At 46.3% G+C, this 17452-nt stretch overlaps 1 protein-coding gene across 2 annotated transcripts in view; it reads right to left on the bottom strand.

Moving 5' to 3' along the window:
- The window catches only part of Itga9 (integrin subunit alpha 9), a 295010-nt gene that overhangs the window by 99834 nt on the left and 177724 nt on the right, over positions 1-17452 (bottom strand). For both annotated transcript variants that reach the window (XM_034484311.2, XM_076917769.1), the window contains one exon: positions 15835-15911. In XM_034484311.2, coding sequence (XP_034340202.1) covers positions 15835-15911 — 77 coding nt within the window. The remainder of the gene's footprint in view (positions 1-15834; positions 15912-17452) is intronic.

Here is a 17452-nt window from a genome sequence, read left to right as displayed (position 1 = left end):
GCAGTGCCACAGGTCCTTCCTGATCTTCCCCTGTGAATGACACACGTCTCTATTGTAAGCTCACCAGCCTCATGAATTCTCACCAACTCTTTTCAGAACTTCACCAAGGTGGCCCCTCAGTAATTTTTAAAATTAATTTTAAAGAATTTTCATACACAATAACAATTAAGCATGGTCATTTATACCCCCCCAATTTTTCCTTCTGACTCCCATACCCAACTTCATAATCCATCCCCATCTCTCTAATAACTCACTGTCTCAGTTACTTTCCTATTGCTGTGACAAAACACCATGACGACCAAGGCAACTTATAAACGAAAGTGTTTAATTGGAGCTCACAGTTCCAGAGGGTTCGAGTCCATGGCCATCATGGCAGGGAGCATGGCAGCAGAGCAGTAGCCAAGAGCTTACATCTAATCCAAAATCACAACACACACACACACACACACACACACACACACACACACACACACAGATACAGACACACATAAGGACAGACACACACAGACACACACACAGATGCACACACACAGACAGACACACAGACACACAACACACACAGAGACACACACACACATACACACAGACAGACACACACATGTGAGCACTGATATACCCCCTCCAAAAAGTCCACACTTCCCAATCCTTCCCAAACACTTCCACCAACTGAGGACCAAACAGTCGAATATATGAGTCTATAGGGACCATGTGCATTCAAACACACACACCCACTAAGCCTATGTGACACTGTCCATGTGTGTAAGGGGAGGGGCTGGAGCTGTGAAACACAAACTTCCAGACTTGACATGGTGTGGCACTTAAAATGTCACACAAGCTGTGGTTGAGTGGACAAGATCAATCCAGCCCAAATTCCAGCATAGGTCAGGGAGGTTCTCTCCAGGACCTGTCCCTAACCGAGGAGCTGTTGAAGTGAATTGCCAGCTCTGGGAGAGAGGGAACCATTCTTTTATATGTGTGGCTACTGGTAGCTCTGGCATACTAATTTGGGACAGGGGACCATGACTCCACCATGGGGTCTAACAATGGGGCCAGAAGCCTTTGGTCCTCACTGTTTCCACCACAGGGTCTAACAGCAGGGCTGGGAGCCTTCGTTTTGATCTGTTCATCCTTGCACTCCCAGGGGCAGAATTGGTTCCAGCACCAAATTTGTAAGGGAATATAATTTCCTGACAATTAGCAAGGTTGGCCTAGGACTGTTGTGCTGATTGGTTAACCCTTCAGTGGGGTGTCAGAGGCTGGCCTCTCCTAAGGGAGTTCCTTGAGCCCCCCCCCCCCACTGAACATCAGACAAGCACCCCCAAGCAGATAGTAGACCATCATCAGCTCAACCTTCATATTTCCCAGAGGGAGAAGCTGGGAGAGGACCCATTCAGCTGAGGTCACCCAGCCATGCCAGGTCTGAGGTAGAGCTAGTGTAAAATGTCCTCAGCCATCCATGATGCGGCTCTTGTATAATAAAACCCACCACATCAGGAAGGACTCTGGGGAGAAAGGTTCTTTTAATGACATCCAAATAGAACAGGCCTCTGTGAAGACCCGCTGCTCAGACAGGCCTGCCAAGAGTTTAAAACAATCGTGCACAGTTTGTGTGCCAGACATTCCATGGGTGCTTGTTTATTTATTGAAGAACAATCTTTCTAATTTTCAAGGAATTTTATCCTCTGATAAATTTTCCCATTAATTCTAATTTGCTTGTGCAGCCTTTTTAAGTGGGTCATGTTCGTTCCTTTGCACGAAGGCCCTTTGCTGTACTCTCAAATGAAAGGCGTCATTAATAGTTACCAAAAGATTTGAACCGGACTGTTTCCATAAGCCTCGTCTCCTAGCGCTTTCAGAGCTTGATGGACCTGTATTGCGTATCTTTTATTAAAAATTCCTCTTTAATATATCTTTATATCATTTGTTCTGTATGAGTATTTTGCCGGCCTGCCTCTGTGTGTACCATGTTCATGCCTAGTGTCCTTGAAGGCCCGGAGAGGATGTCAGATCCCCTGGAACTAGAGTTACAGACAGTTGTGACCATTTGGTTGCTGGGAATTGAACTGGGACCTCCAGAAGATCAGTCAGTGTTCTCTGCAGCCCTACTGATACATATTAAAGCAGCTACGTTTGGAATGTATGATGGGGTCCCTAATTTTTTAGCATGACTTCATTCACTGTTCCAAATGCAACTGACTGGGAGTTGTGTGAGGTCCCAGATTCTTCACTACACTTATTCTTTGGCCTTATTCCTTCCATCCAGCACAAAGACCATTCAAAGTTCCTTATTGGAGTGGACTTGATGCATATATATCAACGCTTTATGCTGAATCCTCATGGACGAGAACTCCCCCTTCTTTCCAGATAAATTGTTCTAACGATTCAACAGGAAAAACCTGAAGTGGTTAAAGGACATTCAGTGATGGATTTCCCCCAACTGGATATTTTGAAATGTTCCTAAAGATCTCAACTGTGGTCTCACCTGGAGATATAAGCTATGTGCCCCAGAACACCCTTTCCTCTTGCTACCAGCGTCAACTGGCGTAAGTGAAAGATGCTACTGTGCAACCACTAGGTGCATCCAAATCGATTATACCTATCAAAATGATTGCTGCAAGAGAATTGTCCAATTCTCCAATTAAACGAAAAACAAAGTAAATCAGGTTGGTTACTACACACACACACACACACACACACACACACACACCCCAGATTGAAGCCTGGAGATGTGGCTGAGTGGTGAATCGCTTACCTAGCATACGTAAGGCTTCACATTTACTCCCAGGACCAAAAGGAATAGCCACAGTGATAGTGCAAATCTCTTCAAAAATTATCAAGTGGAGTGGGTAGGGAGGGGGGCCTGGTGGAGGAGAAGGAATGTGACCAAAATATGTTGCATGAAAAATTTAAATAATAACTTAAATAGCCTTGTGAGTCCTGAGAAACGACAATGGAAGAAAGCATCCATGGAAATTTCCCCCACAGTGTAATTTTAAAATTTTACTTAAATCTGATGTCCAAGGCTTACGTATCAGGCAAGTGAGTACCACTTGACACATGTGATAAGAAAGTGAGCCATGAGCACTGGGAGAACAGGAACATCTTAGCATGGGATACCCTAAAAAGAGACAGGTTTGAAGCAAGTGGTATTTCAGGAGAGATCTCCAAAATTCACACAGGGAAGGCCATACTAAGGAGTAGGCAACTGGTGAGGGCCGTGGCATCAAGCCAGTGACCTCTCTAGGTGCCCGGAACTTAATCATCGTGGAACCTTGAAAAACACAGCCTCAGAGTTATCCCATCTGGAATAAAGAATATCTGTGTGCTGATTCCAGGCAGTCACCGGATGAGGGATCTTGTAGCAATGGGAGGTAGTACCCATTCTAAGCACTGTTGATGGGTGGAAGAGATGCAGTTTCTGGTATCAGGGATGAGGCCAGAAACTCAGGACAGGGATAAAAGGAATCTAGATAGCAAGGATTCTGCCTGCTACAGGGTCCTCTGCCAGTGTTCTCAACAGGAAGTAGCCTTGAGTGTGAAGCCTGTTACTAGAAAGATACCAGTTGATCCTGTTACTTCCGAAAAAGAGGGGTCCAGGCTCTCTGGAAGGAGCCCCAGGGTCTGGATAACACATAACCTTTAACTTTTGTGGTCCATGGGTTAACTTCCACAAGGGTACCTCCCAGGTATCATAGTTCCTGTCTCTTGTCTATATATTCAAGTGGGCACATGTTCATGTGTTTGTAGAATAACAGTCAGCAGTCAGAGATCAACCTCAGATGTCATTCCTCAGGAGCCATCTGCCTTATTTTTTTGAGACAGGGTCTCCCACTGGTCTGGAACTCACTGAGTTGGCTGGTCTGCCTGGCTGTTGAGCCCCAGGGATCTATCTCCTACGTCCCAGCATGAGATTACACTGGGAGCTGAGAGAGTAACAACCAGAAGTAAAAATAAGGCTATAATCCCCAAGCCTGCCTCTGGTGCAAGGCTACACTCCTAAAGGCTCCATGACCTCCCCAAGTGGAGGCACCAGCTGGGAACTGAGCATGCAAATAGTTAGGCCTGTGGGGACACTTCATATTCAAGCCACAACATGGCTGGAGGCAGGACATCACTGTCAGAGTCTGTGTCTTCACGTGTCAACTTTCATGTTCTGCTTCATAGTGGCCTCAAAGAGGGTATCAATACTAATCCTGTAATAATAACCATTTTATTGTGGCATATTATTATAGTTATTCTGGTCTATTGTTAGTAATCTATCTAATTTGAGCACATAGAAAAACATGGTTTCTGTGAGGGCTATTCTTGGTTGTCAACTTGACTATATCTGGAATGAGCTAAAGCCAAAATATCTGGGTACACCTGTGAGGGATTTTTCTTGATCGAATCATTTGAGGTGGGAAGTTACACCCTAAATTCAGATTCTTTTGAGATGGAAAGCTCCACCTTAGATCTGGGCCATGCCTATAAAGGACCAGGAGGAAGGAAGCCTTTACTCTTTGCTTGCCCCTCTCTCTCACTGGCAAGTTCATTCCTTCACTGGCATTAGAGCATACTTGTTTAAGATTCTGGCATGTACTGAAGACCAGTGGAGACATCTGGACATGTGGATTGAACAAGTATTGGATTCTTGGACTTTCCATTAGGAGACAGCCATTGTTGGAATAGCTAGACCATAACCTGTAAGTTGCTCTAATAAATCATATGGTTGCTCTGATAAATCATATATGTATATATGATTTATGATTTATTTTATATATATATGGTGACACCATCATATATATTTATGAAGGTGTGCACCACCACCACCTGGCCATATTTATGACTTTTATATCTTCAACAATGCATAAACCCAAACCACTATCATTCAATAGAATATACCACGTACATCCATAAATGCCAACTTTCTCCAGCCGTGGGCCATGCCGCATAGACTGGGATGCGCTGTGCTTCTGGCCATGCTCTGTAAATCCTTTTCAGTCTCGTGGAACAGACCCTCATGGTAATTAGCTCCAGCTGGAGACGGAGGGCTCCGTAAGGCATTTCACTGATCCTTGGCAGCGAGTCAGGGAGATGGCTCCTAAGGCTGAATATCTGAGCTGAAAATCCATTTATACAAAGGTAGAAATACTTTTTCCCTTCCTCATTTAAATCCATCTGGGCCAGTATTGTTTGAATAGTGAAAGTAAAAGCATTTACTGAGGAGACATGAATCAATGGTTTTCCAGCAGGGCACAGAGAAGGGCAGGCAGCCTGTCCACATTACGGCACCGTGCTCACATCCCCGAGGCTCTGCCCCAGTACCAGCTCACTCAACAACGCAGTAATGGTTGAACCAGGACTTGCACTAACAACCTTGTTTCTTCTATCGAGGAAACACAGCAAGCCAGTGGACCCCACCTGTCCCTACCCTTTCCCCTGGTCCCTCTAGGTGGCTCAAGAGCTTCCTGTCCCATCTGTGTAACTGCTAAAAGAAATTCTGGTTCCCTGATAACAGAAATTCAGAGCCCCATCAGCCTTACCTCGGGAGTTTCTGGGACATCTGGGACCAATCAGGTTCATTCCCTGTAACAACTGGATTACAGACTGAAATGCTTTGGTGGGGGGAGGGGTCAGAGGCAAAGGGGTTCCCAAGATCTGGCAGTCTGGAGGTCTCCTGCCATGAAGGAGGAGGGGGCCCGTGTAGAGATGCATGCCTTGGCTCAGCCAAAGGCTCATTGCCACGCCACACTGTCAGACACACCTGCGCTGCTTGGGTAAGCATGCCGCGACTGATGACTAAGGAGTTCATGGCACTTTGACAAGTAACTCTCTTAGGGCACAATGATGTCACCGATAGATGACGTCAATCACAACAGGCTAAACTGTCTATGCTGGAATGGCAAGTTTCCCTAATTCTATGTCCTTCCTGCTGTGAAGCGAGGCAGCCACAGGGGAGCTCGAGCCACAAGCTCTTTCTTTCCCCCTGGTCTCTGGGTCCCTGAGGCTCTGCAGTGTAAACAGGTACATACTAGGTAACTCCAGCCACACAGGCGGCCTCACTATATGTCCACAGTGTGGCTGCCCACATGTGCCACCACAGCCATTCTCTCCTCTTTGAGCCCGCAGAGGCTCTGGTGGAATTCTCTGTGTTCTTAATGAAAATAGGGAATGACTATAGATGTCACCATAGGTGCTGCTGGGAGCCATAAGGAGGGACTGTGGCTTTTAAGTTTGGCTATACATCTCTAAAAATGACTGAACCTTTCAAAGAAGGCCGGGTTCTAGATATTACAGTGTTGTGGCTGCCTCCCAGCTAACTGGAACATGCTTTTCTCACATCAAATATTTCCCCAGGGGCAGGGGACACATCTAGGACACGTTTCTAACCTGGTTTTGTGCTGCTACATCCTGTTGGCAGTGTAGTGACACAGAGGGACCCTTCTTAAAATGATCCATGACATACAAAGTGGGATAATGAAGTCAAATACGAAAAAAAAAATGCTGATAATCACGTTGACCAACTGTGTGATCTAGCAACATTATGCTTCCCAAAATAACCTAGTAAGGGATAAGATATGGGAAAGGATTTGACAACCGCAACTCTGAGGTAGGGACAAATGGCATTTCAAAATACCTACAGTATTATCTCAGAGCACCATTTCTGTGTGTGACAAGGTCACATGTCACTGTTGAGGGTGCCACAGCCACATTCGGATAAAACACTATCTTTCCCGTTGAAGTTAATGAAGATCAAGATGGCACTGTTTTCCTGTCTCGGCTTGCAGACTCTAGGAATTCCAGCTTGGATCACAACAGGGCATGGGGCTCAGATTGAGGAGGCTCCTGCTCCTTGGGAAGTGACACGAAGACTGTTTTTAGGATGAGGAGGAGAGGCTATGATGGAGGGAGAAGAGGTGGGGAGGGCATGCCCAACCGTGGATGCTGGGAAGAAAGATGAGAAGGGGGGGGGGGACTCTTTGTTCTTTTCTCCCCATGCCCAACAGGGGTTCTCGTGTAGTTTTGGCTGTCCTGTAACTCACTCTAGACCAGGCTGGCCACCAACCCACAAAGATCTGCTTGCCTCTGCCTCCCAAGCGCTGGGATTAAAGACATGTGTCGCCACCACTTGTCGAGAAGGGAATTTCTAAAATGCATGCAATAATAAGGCATCAGCAATTAGCGCTGACCCCCTTCACCCCAATTCAAATGCCCTTGCTTTAACCACAAGCCCCACTCTCCCTGAACCCTGGGAGGAAGAGGGGCACAACTGAGAATTTTCTCCCTCTTGATTTAGAAGGTCAGATGGTTTGCATGCTTCCATACCAGAAGAAAGATTTGAAAAACTTTTTAAAATTTGTCCTTTTTCCCCCCTTGAAGAAAAATAGGTGTTAACTGAGACAGTGCCATTCGCCTCCTCGTTCAAACCTCATCACCATAGAAAGCTTTCTGAAAAATATGTCTGAGGATGTAGAACCTATGTTTCAGTGATCGGATGGTTTTGTGGGAACCCGGGAAACAGCCTGAGCAGGGCTATGGTCCTAGGTCGTGGTCTGGTTCACAATAACATGTGCAATATCAACTGTGCTATACAGTTAATCTTTACCCAAGGGGCTGGGCTTCTGTACTCTCCCACAATCACCTACTGGTTAAGGATTGCGGGGAGGAGTAACTACCTAGGTGGGAGGCCACAGAGATTCTGTAAACCTGAGGAAGGCTGTAAGTTCAACACAGCAGTACGTTTTACTCATTGGCACACGGAGGACTTAGTTAGGTGTGGTGCCGACAGCATCCATCCAGCTCGGCATGCTCAGATTGGGACCACCTGGAAGGGGGTCAAAGACCAAGGTTTATGAAATCTGAAAGTCTTCTTATGTGGTTCCCACCGTCCTGTAGAAATACGATTTATGGGCATTCTGTGTTTTACCCAAGCTTCACCTTCGGCTCAGAGGGTAGGGGTGGTAGAGCCTCTGACCACTGGGAACAAACAAAAAGGACCATGTCTCCCTATGTGCAGCTGTTCATGAGAACAAGCAGGACATCAACCTCCACCTCTGATTCTTCTGGGTGGCTCACGTCAAACTTTGGACAGATACTGCAGGGAGAGAGTAGGCAGGACAAGGGAAAGCTTGGGGAGGAGGAGGAGAGAGTACATGTTTGCAGAAAACAAAGTCACAACACGGCTTCAAAATTTGGTTCTTTTCACAATGACAAGTCTGCCCCGCCATGGTGAGTCTAGTGTTTAGTGGCAAGAGATGCAACAACTGCAAAAATCTTAGTGAAGGCACCACTGAGATGGAAAGATGTTGAGGCTTAGTGGCAGCATTCTCTTGGTAAGTCAGTCCCTCGCTTTGGTCCGGTTATTAGGACAATGGTCCTTGTCACCATATCCCTGTTGGAAAGACTCACACAGAAACCTCCCATGGCTGGCTGTTTTGAAAGCCAAGAAAAATACCACCAAGTAAAATTTTATTAGGCAAGCATCGAGGGAGTCTCGGGGGCAGAGGGGTGGTTCAGTGTGTGCATGCTATCAACCCTTCTGGCTGCTATGGTTACTGCCTCTGTTCTCCTTCAGTGCCCTTCCAAGGATCCTTATTCTCTACCATCCAGGGAAAAGCTGGAATGTGTCTACCATGATCTCAACAGTGGGGAGGGCTGTCCATGAAGTTCTTCATTGGGATGAATGTCTGCTCTGTGTGTGCACCAAAGGTGCCCTCAACACTTTGTGTGCATCTAACAAAGACAGGATTAGTTCTTAGGGTTGCAGACTCCCTCCCATCCCAGCCGAGACACACAGGAAAACAAACAAACACACAACAATAACAACAAACAAAAACGCAAGAGGAATTTCTAAGTCATTTCAGCTTTGAGATAGGCCAGGCTCCCCAAGATACAATGGCCATGAAGACAAAGGACATTAGTCAAAGTGACAGAATAGAGGGCTAGGGAGCCACCACCAAGCGTTTCCTTTGCTTCTGCCATTTAGGTTTTGCTTTGACCTCAGGTGAGTGATTTCCATATGCCTGGTTTACAACATTAAATTTCCCTAAAGCCTGAGCTCAGGAGCAATGGTCTGAGCCATAGCTCTCCTCCAGAGGCAGCGCAGCCATATTTACTTCTCACGAGTGTTCTGAGGCCAAGGCAGCTCTAACTCACTCACTGACTGCTCACTAAATCACAGGCACGGTTTTGTTTGGTTTTGTTTTGTTTTGTTGAGTCAGGATCTCTTCCTATATAGCCTCTGACCATCCTGGAACTCAGTATGTAGACCAGGCTGGCCCCAAACTCATAGGCATTCCCCTGCCTCTGCCTCCTGAGTGCTGAAATTAAAGCTGTGTGCCACCTGCAACACCTGGCTCACCAGACACTTTGAATCGGGGGAAATCCCTATGAACTCAGTAACTACTTGACCTTCTCAGGGCTGCAGTCATTTCTCCTTTTTCAAGCTGAGAAGGCATAATCACATAGAGGCTAATTACCCATCCAAAGTGATACAGCAGGTAAGATGCCACAGAACCTTTGTGTAAACTGAGACCTTTAATCATTTTTTAATTTTATGAGTATGGTGTTATGCCTGTGTGTATGTGTTTGCACCCAGTGCATGGCTGGTGCCCATGGAAACCAGAATTGGGTATTGGATCCCCTGGAACTGGAGTTCCAGATGGTTGTGATTCTCTGTGTGGGTACTGGGAACTGAACCATGGTCCTCTGGAAGAACAGTCAATGCACTTAATGGCTCAGCTCTCTCTGCAGCCTCACACAGAGAACTTTGTAGGACACCTAGAGCATAGTAGGTGCTCATAAATAAGGCACCTAGTGCATAGTAGGTACTCAATAAAGAAGAAAATCACTTTTGTTCTGACCACATTTGAGAAGGAGGACACTTTGTTTCCAACTACGGATGCTCTTGAGGTGGGTGGTCCTCTCTACAAGCTGGTCCTTCATGGACTGAGTGAGCTATCTTCCAGCCAGCCAGTGGTTTAGGGAAACACACTCTCCGAATTCCCATGAAAGCAGCATTACCAAGCTTACAGTAATTATGTGACTGAAAATGGTTTGGACTTTGCAAATATTCCAAGGTGTTTTGTCTTTGTTTTGTGTGTTTGTTTTGCTTTTTGTTTTTGTTTTCCAAGATTCCTGGAACTCACTCTGTAGACAGACCAGGCTGGCCTTGAACTCACAGAGATCAGTCTGTCTCTGCCTCCCAAGTGCTGGGAGTAGAGGCATGTGCCAGCCCATGGTCTTTTCAAGGCCCCTAATTTTCAATTGGGGTTGGCTAGTAAGAAAGCCTTGAGGTGATTCACTACCCACGGTGGGACCGATCAAAAACAAGTGAAAAAGCTTTTAGCTTAACTGCTACAAAGTACTTTCCTTTCTGTTTCTCTTCTTGTGATCACATCTGAGGCTTTCTTAGGTGCTGTGGGAATCCTGACAGGCAGTCGGGTAGGTCTGTCAATGGAACTGGCAGCTCTGTTTAATGGAAACCTCCGGAACAATTTCATCCCTGTTCCTGGGTATTTGTGGATGGCATGTCTTAGAACCAGGCTCAAGCCCATCAAAGCGTAAAGTTTTAATTCAAGAGTTAGATGCCTAACACTAAGTGACAACAGACCTTCAGGAACACATGTTCCCTGCAGAGAAAAGTGACATCTCATCGGGACACAGTGGCAAATGCATGTAATGCCAGCCACTGGGGAGGTCGAAGTGGAAGATTGACAGGTTGAGCCCTGCCCGGGCTCCTTAGTGAGTCCCTGTCTCAAAGGACAAAACAGGAGGAAAAAGCCAACTAAATCCATGATCCTGGGCAGACAAAGCCATTATCCCTGGCGATTTTGGGTAACCCACTCACTCCAACATTCTTTCCTCTGTTAGGCTGGAACCCCTGCTTATCCCCTACACAGGCTGGGAAACCCTATCTGCTCTTCTTCTTCTAGCCTCAACCACACAGAGAAAATTCCACTGCCTGCTACCCCTCTGCTTAGAGAAAACTCCAGGCTAACACATCATCATTTCCCGTCTCCACATTTCCGGCAGCCCACCCAAGAGTGCCTGCCCAGGGGCTCAGTTTTTGACCATATATAGACACCATCCCAAGTCTTAGCTGGCACGTCATCACTCCTCGCCTAAGTTCTATAAAACCCCCTGCTTTAGCCCTGATGAGTGACGTCACTGACCTCTACCTGTGCGATCTGTAAGCCCACTAAGAGCTGCCTCCTAATAGGCCTGCTTTTATCCGCTTTAAGTCTGGTGTAATGTGGCCTATATCTTAGTCACTGAGGGAAAGAAAGTGCTTAGCATCCTTTACTTTCTTTTTAAAACATTATTTATAATTGTGTGTGTATGTGTGTTGGCATAGGACGGTGGACAGGCATGAATAGAGTTGTCCAAAGAGGCAGGTAGAGGATGCCCGATACCGTGGAGCTGGAGTTACAGTCGGCTGTGAGCTGTGAGCTGTGAGCTGAACTTGGGTCCTCTGTAAGAGCAATAAACACTCTTAAAGAGAGAGCCCTGTCTCTAGCCCATCCATGTACCTCCATAAGACAAACTCTACAGTCGGCCCAGCCATCCCAGGCACGCTTCCTATACTATTGTGCTTCAACTTCCTATAGTGAGGGCATAGAACACGACAGCTAGGTTCTAATGATGTGTGAAAGACCAAAGCTCTATCTAAAAGTCCCTGGTGAAACCTTCGGGAGCACCATAGTGGCGATAACCCCCGTAACCCCCATAGGCCTACGCCCCATACTCTTGAGACAGTTGATATCTATGTCTCAAGACCTTTGCCAGGCAAGCTGGAATTGAGAGTATGGAAAGAGCAACAGGCTCAAAGCTCTAGGTAGAACATGCTATTATTGAGTGCAGGAGACCAAAGGACCCTTACCACCACAATATCCTATACCCCAGGCCTGGAGTATAACTTGCTGAATCCCTGTTAGGATTAGGCTCCTCTTCTGGGATTTTCTTATCTTCCCCTGGCTTCAAGATGCAGCCCCAACTCATGAGTATGTTATGATCCAATTCCTCTGTTGCTTCTGCTTCATCTCACTTCTAACCAGCTCTACAACCCTAGACGCTGCAGTTCTTCATGGGAGAACTGCTCACATCCTCTCTTTACCCAGAGTGCCTCAGTTACCTCCGCTCCCCTTGATGTGAGGCTTCTGGAGCCACTCCTCTGTGAAAGCTTCTCCACCTTTCATCTCACACCTACCACCAGCAGCCAGTCCCTTGGCCCTATCCTGCCTGGACTACAGACCAGCAGAGTAGGGTCCACCTCCTATTCACTTCTGTAGCTGTTCATAGTAGCTGCTCAGACAAGAAATGCATGTACATTGCACCTCAGGCAGTAACGGACAGAGAGAGGTTATTCAATAACAAGTAAAACTTCCTGTGCCTCAAGGCTCTAAACTGTAGTGAATCCAGTCTAGAGCCTGGCTCCCATCACAGTTTTCTGGCTGTGCCTTCCCTCATCTGCCTGGCTCGGAAGTCTGTGGTTTGGTTTTATGTCTCCGCTCACCCAGTTATGAACGGGTGTGTTTCCCTGACACCTCCTGTGGGAAACCAAGGGCTTTAAGAGCGTCACAAAGGTTTCTTTCATGGGAGATCTGGCCATGGAAGGAGACCATGGGTCCTGTAGGACAATACCTAATTCCTAACTATTGGCTCAGGGCCCTAAGAACATGGCTCTGAGGTTCAGAGCTCTCATTCCAGTGTCAGGGCTTATGTCTCCTGTCCTGAAGTTGATGAAGTTCCAAGAAAGGGTAAATTTACCCTGAAAGTGTTACGGTTTCAGGATGAGAGATGAGGCTACTCTGCTCCGTAGGAAGCACGGCAGATCACATCCTGGGTGACTATCCTTCCCCCTGGCTGTCTTCATGCCCTTTCCTGTAAAATTTGAAATGCATTCACTGAAGAGGCAGAAAATATTTTCCATCCATTGAGTTTGAGTTTGGCCATGTGACGGGCAGTAGAAAACCGAACAAGCCCGAAGTCACAATGTCCCGGTTCTGAGCCCAGGCCTGAGGAGCCGTTGCTTGTTTGTGCTGGCTTCAAACAAGTTTGACATTCTTTGAGAGGAGAATGGCCACCAAGCCTACTTGTTCCAGAGGGACAATGGGAGAGCAGAGGGAAGCTGGGACAGCCAGGCCTGGGATCTATCCCTCAGCAGACTCAGATGCACAGGTGAATGACTTAAGATAAAGCTGAAGGTAACCAAGTACATATGACATGCACACCGTAAGAAGACACGGTGGCTACTAATGCCATTGAGATCTTCCCTCTTCGTCTCTCCCTTCCTCCCCATCTCTGTCTTGTTTCTGTGTCTCTGTCTCTCTGTCTGTCTCTTTGTCTGTCTCTCTGTCTCTGTCTCTGTCTCTGTCTCTGTCTCTCTCTCTCTCTCTCTCTCTCTCTCTCTCTCTCTCTCACACACACACACACACACACACACACACACACACACACACACCCCAGAACCTGCTGAGTATACTTAGTGTTATTTGTAGGTATTTAGTCCCATTTGGGACTAGCTAACCTACCAAGGGACTCATACCTTGAGAAGGCTGATTCTCTTTGTCTCTGTGTCTGTCTCTCTGTCTCTGTCTCTGTCTCTCTCTCTGTGTGTTTCTCTCTCTCTGTTTCTCTCTCTCTGTTTCTCTCTCCATTTCTCTCTCTCTCTCTCTCTCTCTCTCTCTCTCTCTCTCTCTCTCTCTCTCTCTCCAACCATTAATTGCCTGTCACTCTTCATGCTGGGGCGGGGCTTATCTGATTGTTTGCACCCACACTGGGATGTCAACTGATGTCGCTTGTTTAGGTGAGCAAATTTTTAAGATTTCACAGGGACTACTATCACACCCTTGGGTTTTTCTTGCCATGCTTCGACAACGGTGCTCTCAAAAGGCCAGCAACGGAAGCAACTTTAGCCAAAAGTGCTTTGCTGACCACAATCCTCGAGTTTTCCATCTTGCTAAAGCACAATTAACAAATGGCCAGCAAGGGTGCCAGAACTTTCCTAGCAGTGTTTAACCATGGATCAAGTGGATATTTTCCTACCACACGGAGTCTTCTATGATCCAAAATAAACCCTAGCATTTACAGTTTAGCTCAACATAAAAAGAAACTCACGTACTTTCCCTAAAACACGTTTTTTTGGAAGACACACCTAAAATTAAAATGAATGAGCTGATAATTTATGAACCTTCTTTAAAATTGATGTCTCTAACCATCCCAGGAGGCTCTTCTTACTGTTAAACAACCCCATTACCCACTCTATATGTCTAAAGCAATTTCCCAAGCTTAGAAAAGCATGTGCTACTTTAAGCCACACTTCTTCCAGGGCAGAACCAGAGCCAATTAGCATCTAAGACGTCGTCAGGAGAAGCATTGGTGTGTGTACACTTGGGGGTGGGGTCTTGAGGTTTATGCCACCTTCTCAGGTACACTTCAACTAAAGAATGGAATCTCAGTTTGATTTTCCTTTGATGAATAAAATATTATTAAACACCCAAAGGAAGAGTATAGGACTGAGGTTATGGTTCAGTAGATGGAGTGATCATCATGCAGGTAAATCTTTAGTTTGCTCCCAGAACCCATAAAAAAGCCAGGCATGGTGCTGCACACTAGTAATTCTGACACTGTGGAGAGAGAGGCAGGTGATCCTGCTGGACCGCTGTTAAACTTGTCCATGGTCATGGGGCCAGTGAGAGAGCCCATCTCGGAAAACAGCTGTACAGTCTCTGACACTGTCACATCTGGTGGAGACCTCTGGCTCCACATGCACACCTGTGTATGCCCATGCACTTACACCTACAAACACACAGAAAAATGAAAACATTGTCGAACTCAATCCAGGTAGAGTGACACAACATTTGTAATCCAACTGTCTAGAGGCTGAAACAGAAGGGGTTAGAGACCAACCTGGGCTATATAAGACTATCTTTAAAAAAAATAAAGAAAGAAGGGAAGGAAGGAAGAAAACAAAAGAAAAAAAAAAAAGAACAACGGTCTTAGCTGTCCATCCATCAGTCATCACTGATTCAAACTTATCTCAATGTTTTGGGTAAGGGCAAGTACACAATGAAACATTTTACCCAGTATCTATCGACACTGATACTTGTTTGAAAAGTGGCTACAGATCTTGCAGAGGGGGTTCTTGGCCCCAAAGCTACTATAATCTTTCAGAAGGCGTGTTACAAAAGGAAACCCTTTTGTGTGCCCTGTGGCTGATTCAGGATAAGTGCCGTCATTCTGAAAGAAGTCTAAAATAAAGGGTTGGCAAAGGGGAAACAGAAGGCTTTGGTCCGGTTCATCCCTGGCCAGGGGGGATTTGCAGACCATGGGAGGAAGGCCTGAAATAATAAAGAGACTGTTTGCTTGCATCGGCAGGCCGGCTGCCCCCTTCCTTCACCCCTTCCTGCCTTAGAAACTGTTCGCTGCTAAAACAGACACCACTGTTAAATGCCAGGGGAAAAAAGATGAAAGGGATCTTCAAATAATACTACCTTAAGTCACATGAAGCCATCCCCGAAGGTCAAATGCTGGCAGTTTCCCATCGTACAATGCAATCCAAAGTAATAAATGTCAAGTCCTTTCCCAACACATAAATAAACACCAAAATCATAGGGAACAGTCAGTTGTGAGATGGGACGGAATTGCAAACGGTACCTCAGCTAATCCTTCTGGTAATATCTGTGGTTAAATCAGCACTTATAGCATGCATTCTAAAACCAACTCAAAATACCCTAACTCCTTAAGACTGTGTATTCCTTTTTTTGTTGGGGAAATCTGAACTTCCAGGTTTATGGTCTGGAGTCAAAAGAGAGCAGGTTCTTGGGACAGTGTCATGGAGGTGCAGTGACGTACCTGGAAAGCAGCAGTTTCCCCCGGAGCTGCAGGTCGGCTGCACAATCCTCAGATCGGCAATTCCTTTCAAAAACTGTCTGTGGGAGAGAAGATCTGACTTCAGTACAGAATTTAAATGAACAGAAACAATGGCCAGCTACCTACTTGCAAACCAGTGCCCTCCAGGCAATTTCCTCCAACCCCAGGAGTGGAATCCAACTCCCTGGTGTGTGGAGGGGACTTCTTCAAGGTTCCAGAGAATCCCTTGTTATAATGTTCAGGTTACTGAGTGCTTCCTGTAGCTCTTTCTGGAAGCATTTGTGGGGTGGGCAGGGGAAATGGCTCAGTAGGTAAGAAAACTTCCCTGTGCCCTACCTCAACACCTCAGTTTGCATTGCTGGCACTCTAGAAAAGCCACCCATGGCCATGCATGACAAATGCCTCTCAGCATGTGCTGGTCCAAGACATCAGTGACCAACCCTCCGTGTAAAGTATCCCAAGACCCAAGACGCCAGTCTGTTCATTTCTTCAAGGATCTCTCTTGGGGAGGAACAAAGTCTTTCCTTGAACCATCTTCTGCACAAGCAATGGGGCCACGTTGAATTATTAGTCCCAGAGGGAAATGTCAAAGGCGTTTGGGCTTTAGGGCGGAGAACACAAGATGACAGGGATGATTTTAACAGTCAGAGGTTAAGCAGAGAATGTTGTTTCTCTCACCAGAGCTGACCCTCGGCAGCCAAAGCTCCACTCAGCACAGGGCCTCAAGTTCAGTGACTCAAAACTTCAGCATCCAGGGATGTTCTGGAGTGTGGTCCTGCCTGTGAAGGTTGGCCATGCGATGGGGAGCAACACTGGCTGAGGCTATAACTCCTCTAAGTAGGAGGATGCGAGCATTGGTTCCTCATTGTGGTCTCCATCTCTCTGGTGTTCTGATCTATGGAGAACGTCCTCCCTACTAGACAATGGAGGTGCTCCACAACTCTCACTGCTTTACCATTTCAGGAGGATTTGGAAAGGAGAGCCCACTGCCCTTCACTAGCTCTGATTCATCAACCTTCAAACTCCTTCAAAGATCATGCTCAAGTCTGTGAGGTTTGCCCCCTTCGTATCCAAGCACAGTTCTAGGTAGCTTGTTCCCATCCACACTACCAGTCCACATGGCCTCTCAGGGTGCCAGTATGGACTCCAGCAAGCCTGTTGGCTAATAGAAAGTCTAGACTCTACCAGACAGGGTAGTTTTGCCCATGGAAATTCATAATCACACGCCACATTTCCAAAAGAATAAAGTGTCCCAGCCAACATTCCCTTTCCTCAATTATCATGGAAGTCTTGGGGAAAAGAGCAGCTTCCTCTGTTCTTTTGGACCCCACTGAAGCAAGGGAAAAGCCAAGTTCCAAAGTAGCTTCAATAAAAGACTTCGGTGATATCTCATCACCACCAAGGGGAAAACAGGAGAGACGTGTAGGTGTTTAAGTGAGATGGAGGGAAGGCCCCATGAGTTTTTACAAGGATGAGAATAAAGACATCCTTAACAAGTTGACAGAACTTAAGCTTGTCGGTCCACTGTAAGCATGGCCCTGCTAAAGCCTTTCAATTGACTTTATATTGATAATTTTTACCTTTTATTTTTCTTTTGATT

Source organism: Arvicanthis niloticus, chromosome 21 (genome assembly GCF_011762505.2).
Source record: "Arvicanthis niloticus isolate mArvNil1 chromosome 21, mArvNil1.pat.X, whole genome shotgun sequence".
In the NCBI taxonomy this organism is placed as follows: Eukaryota; Metazoa; Chordata; class Mammalia; order Rodentia; family Muridae; genus Arvicanthis; species Arvicanthis niloticus.
Note: the sequence above shows the minus strand (reverse complement) of the source record. Positions and strands in the feature narration are given on the sequence as shown.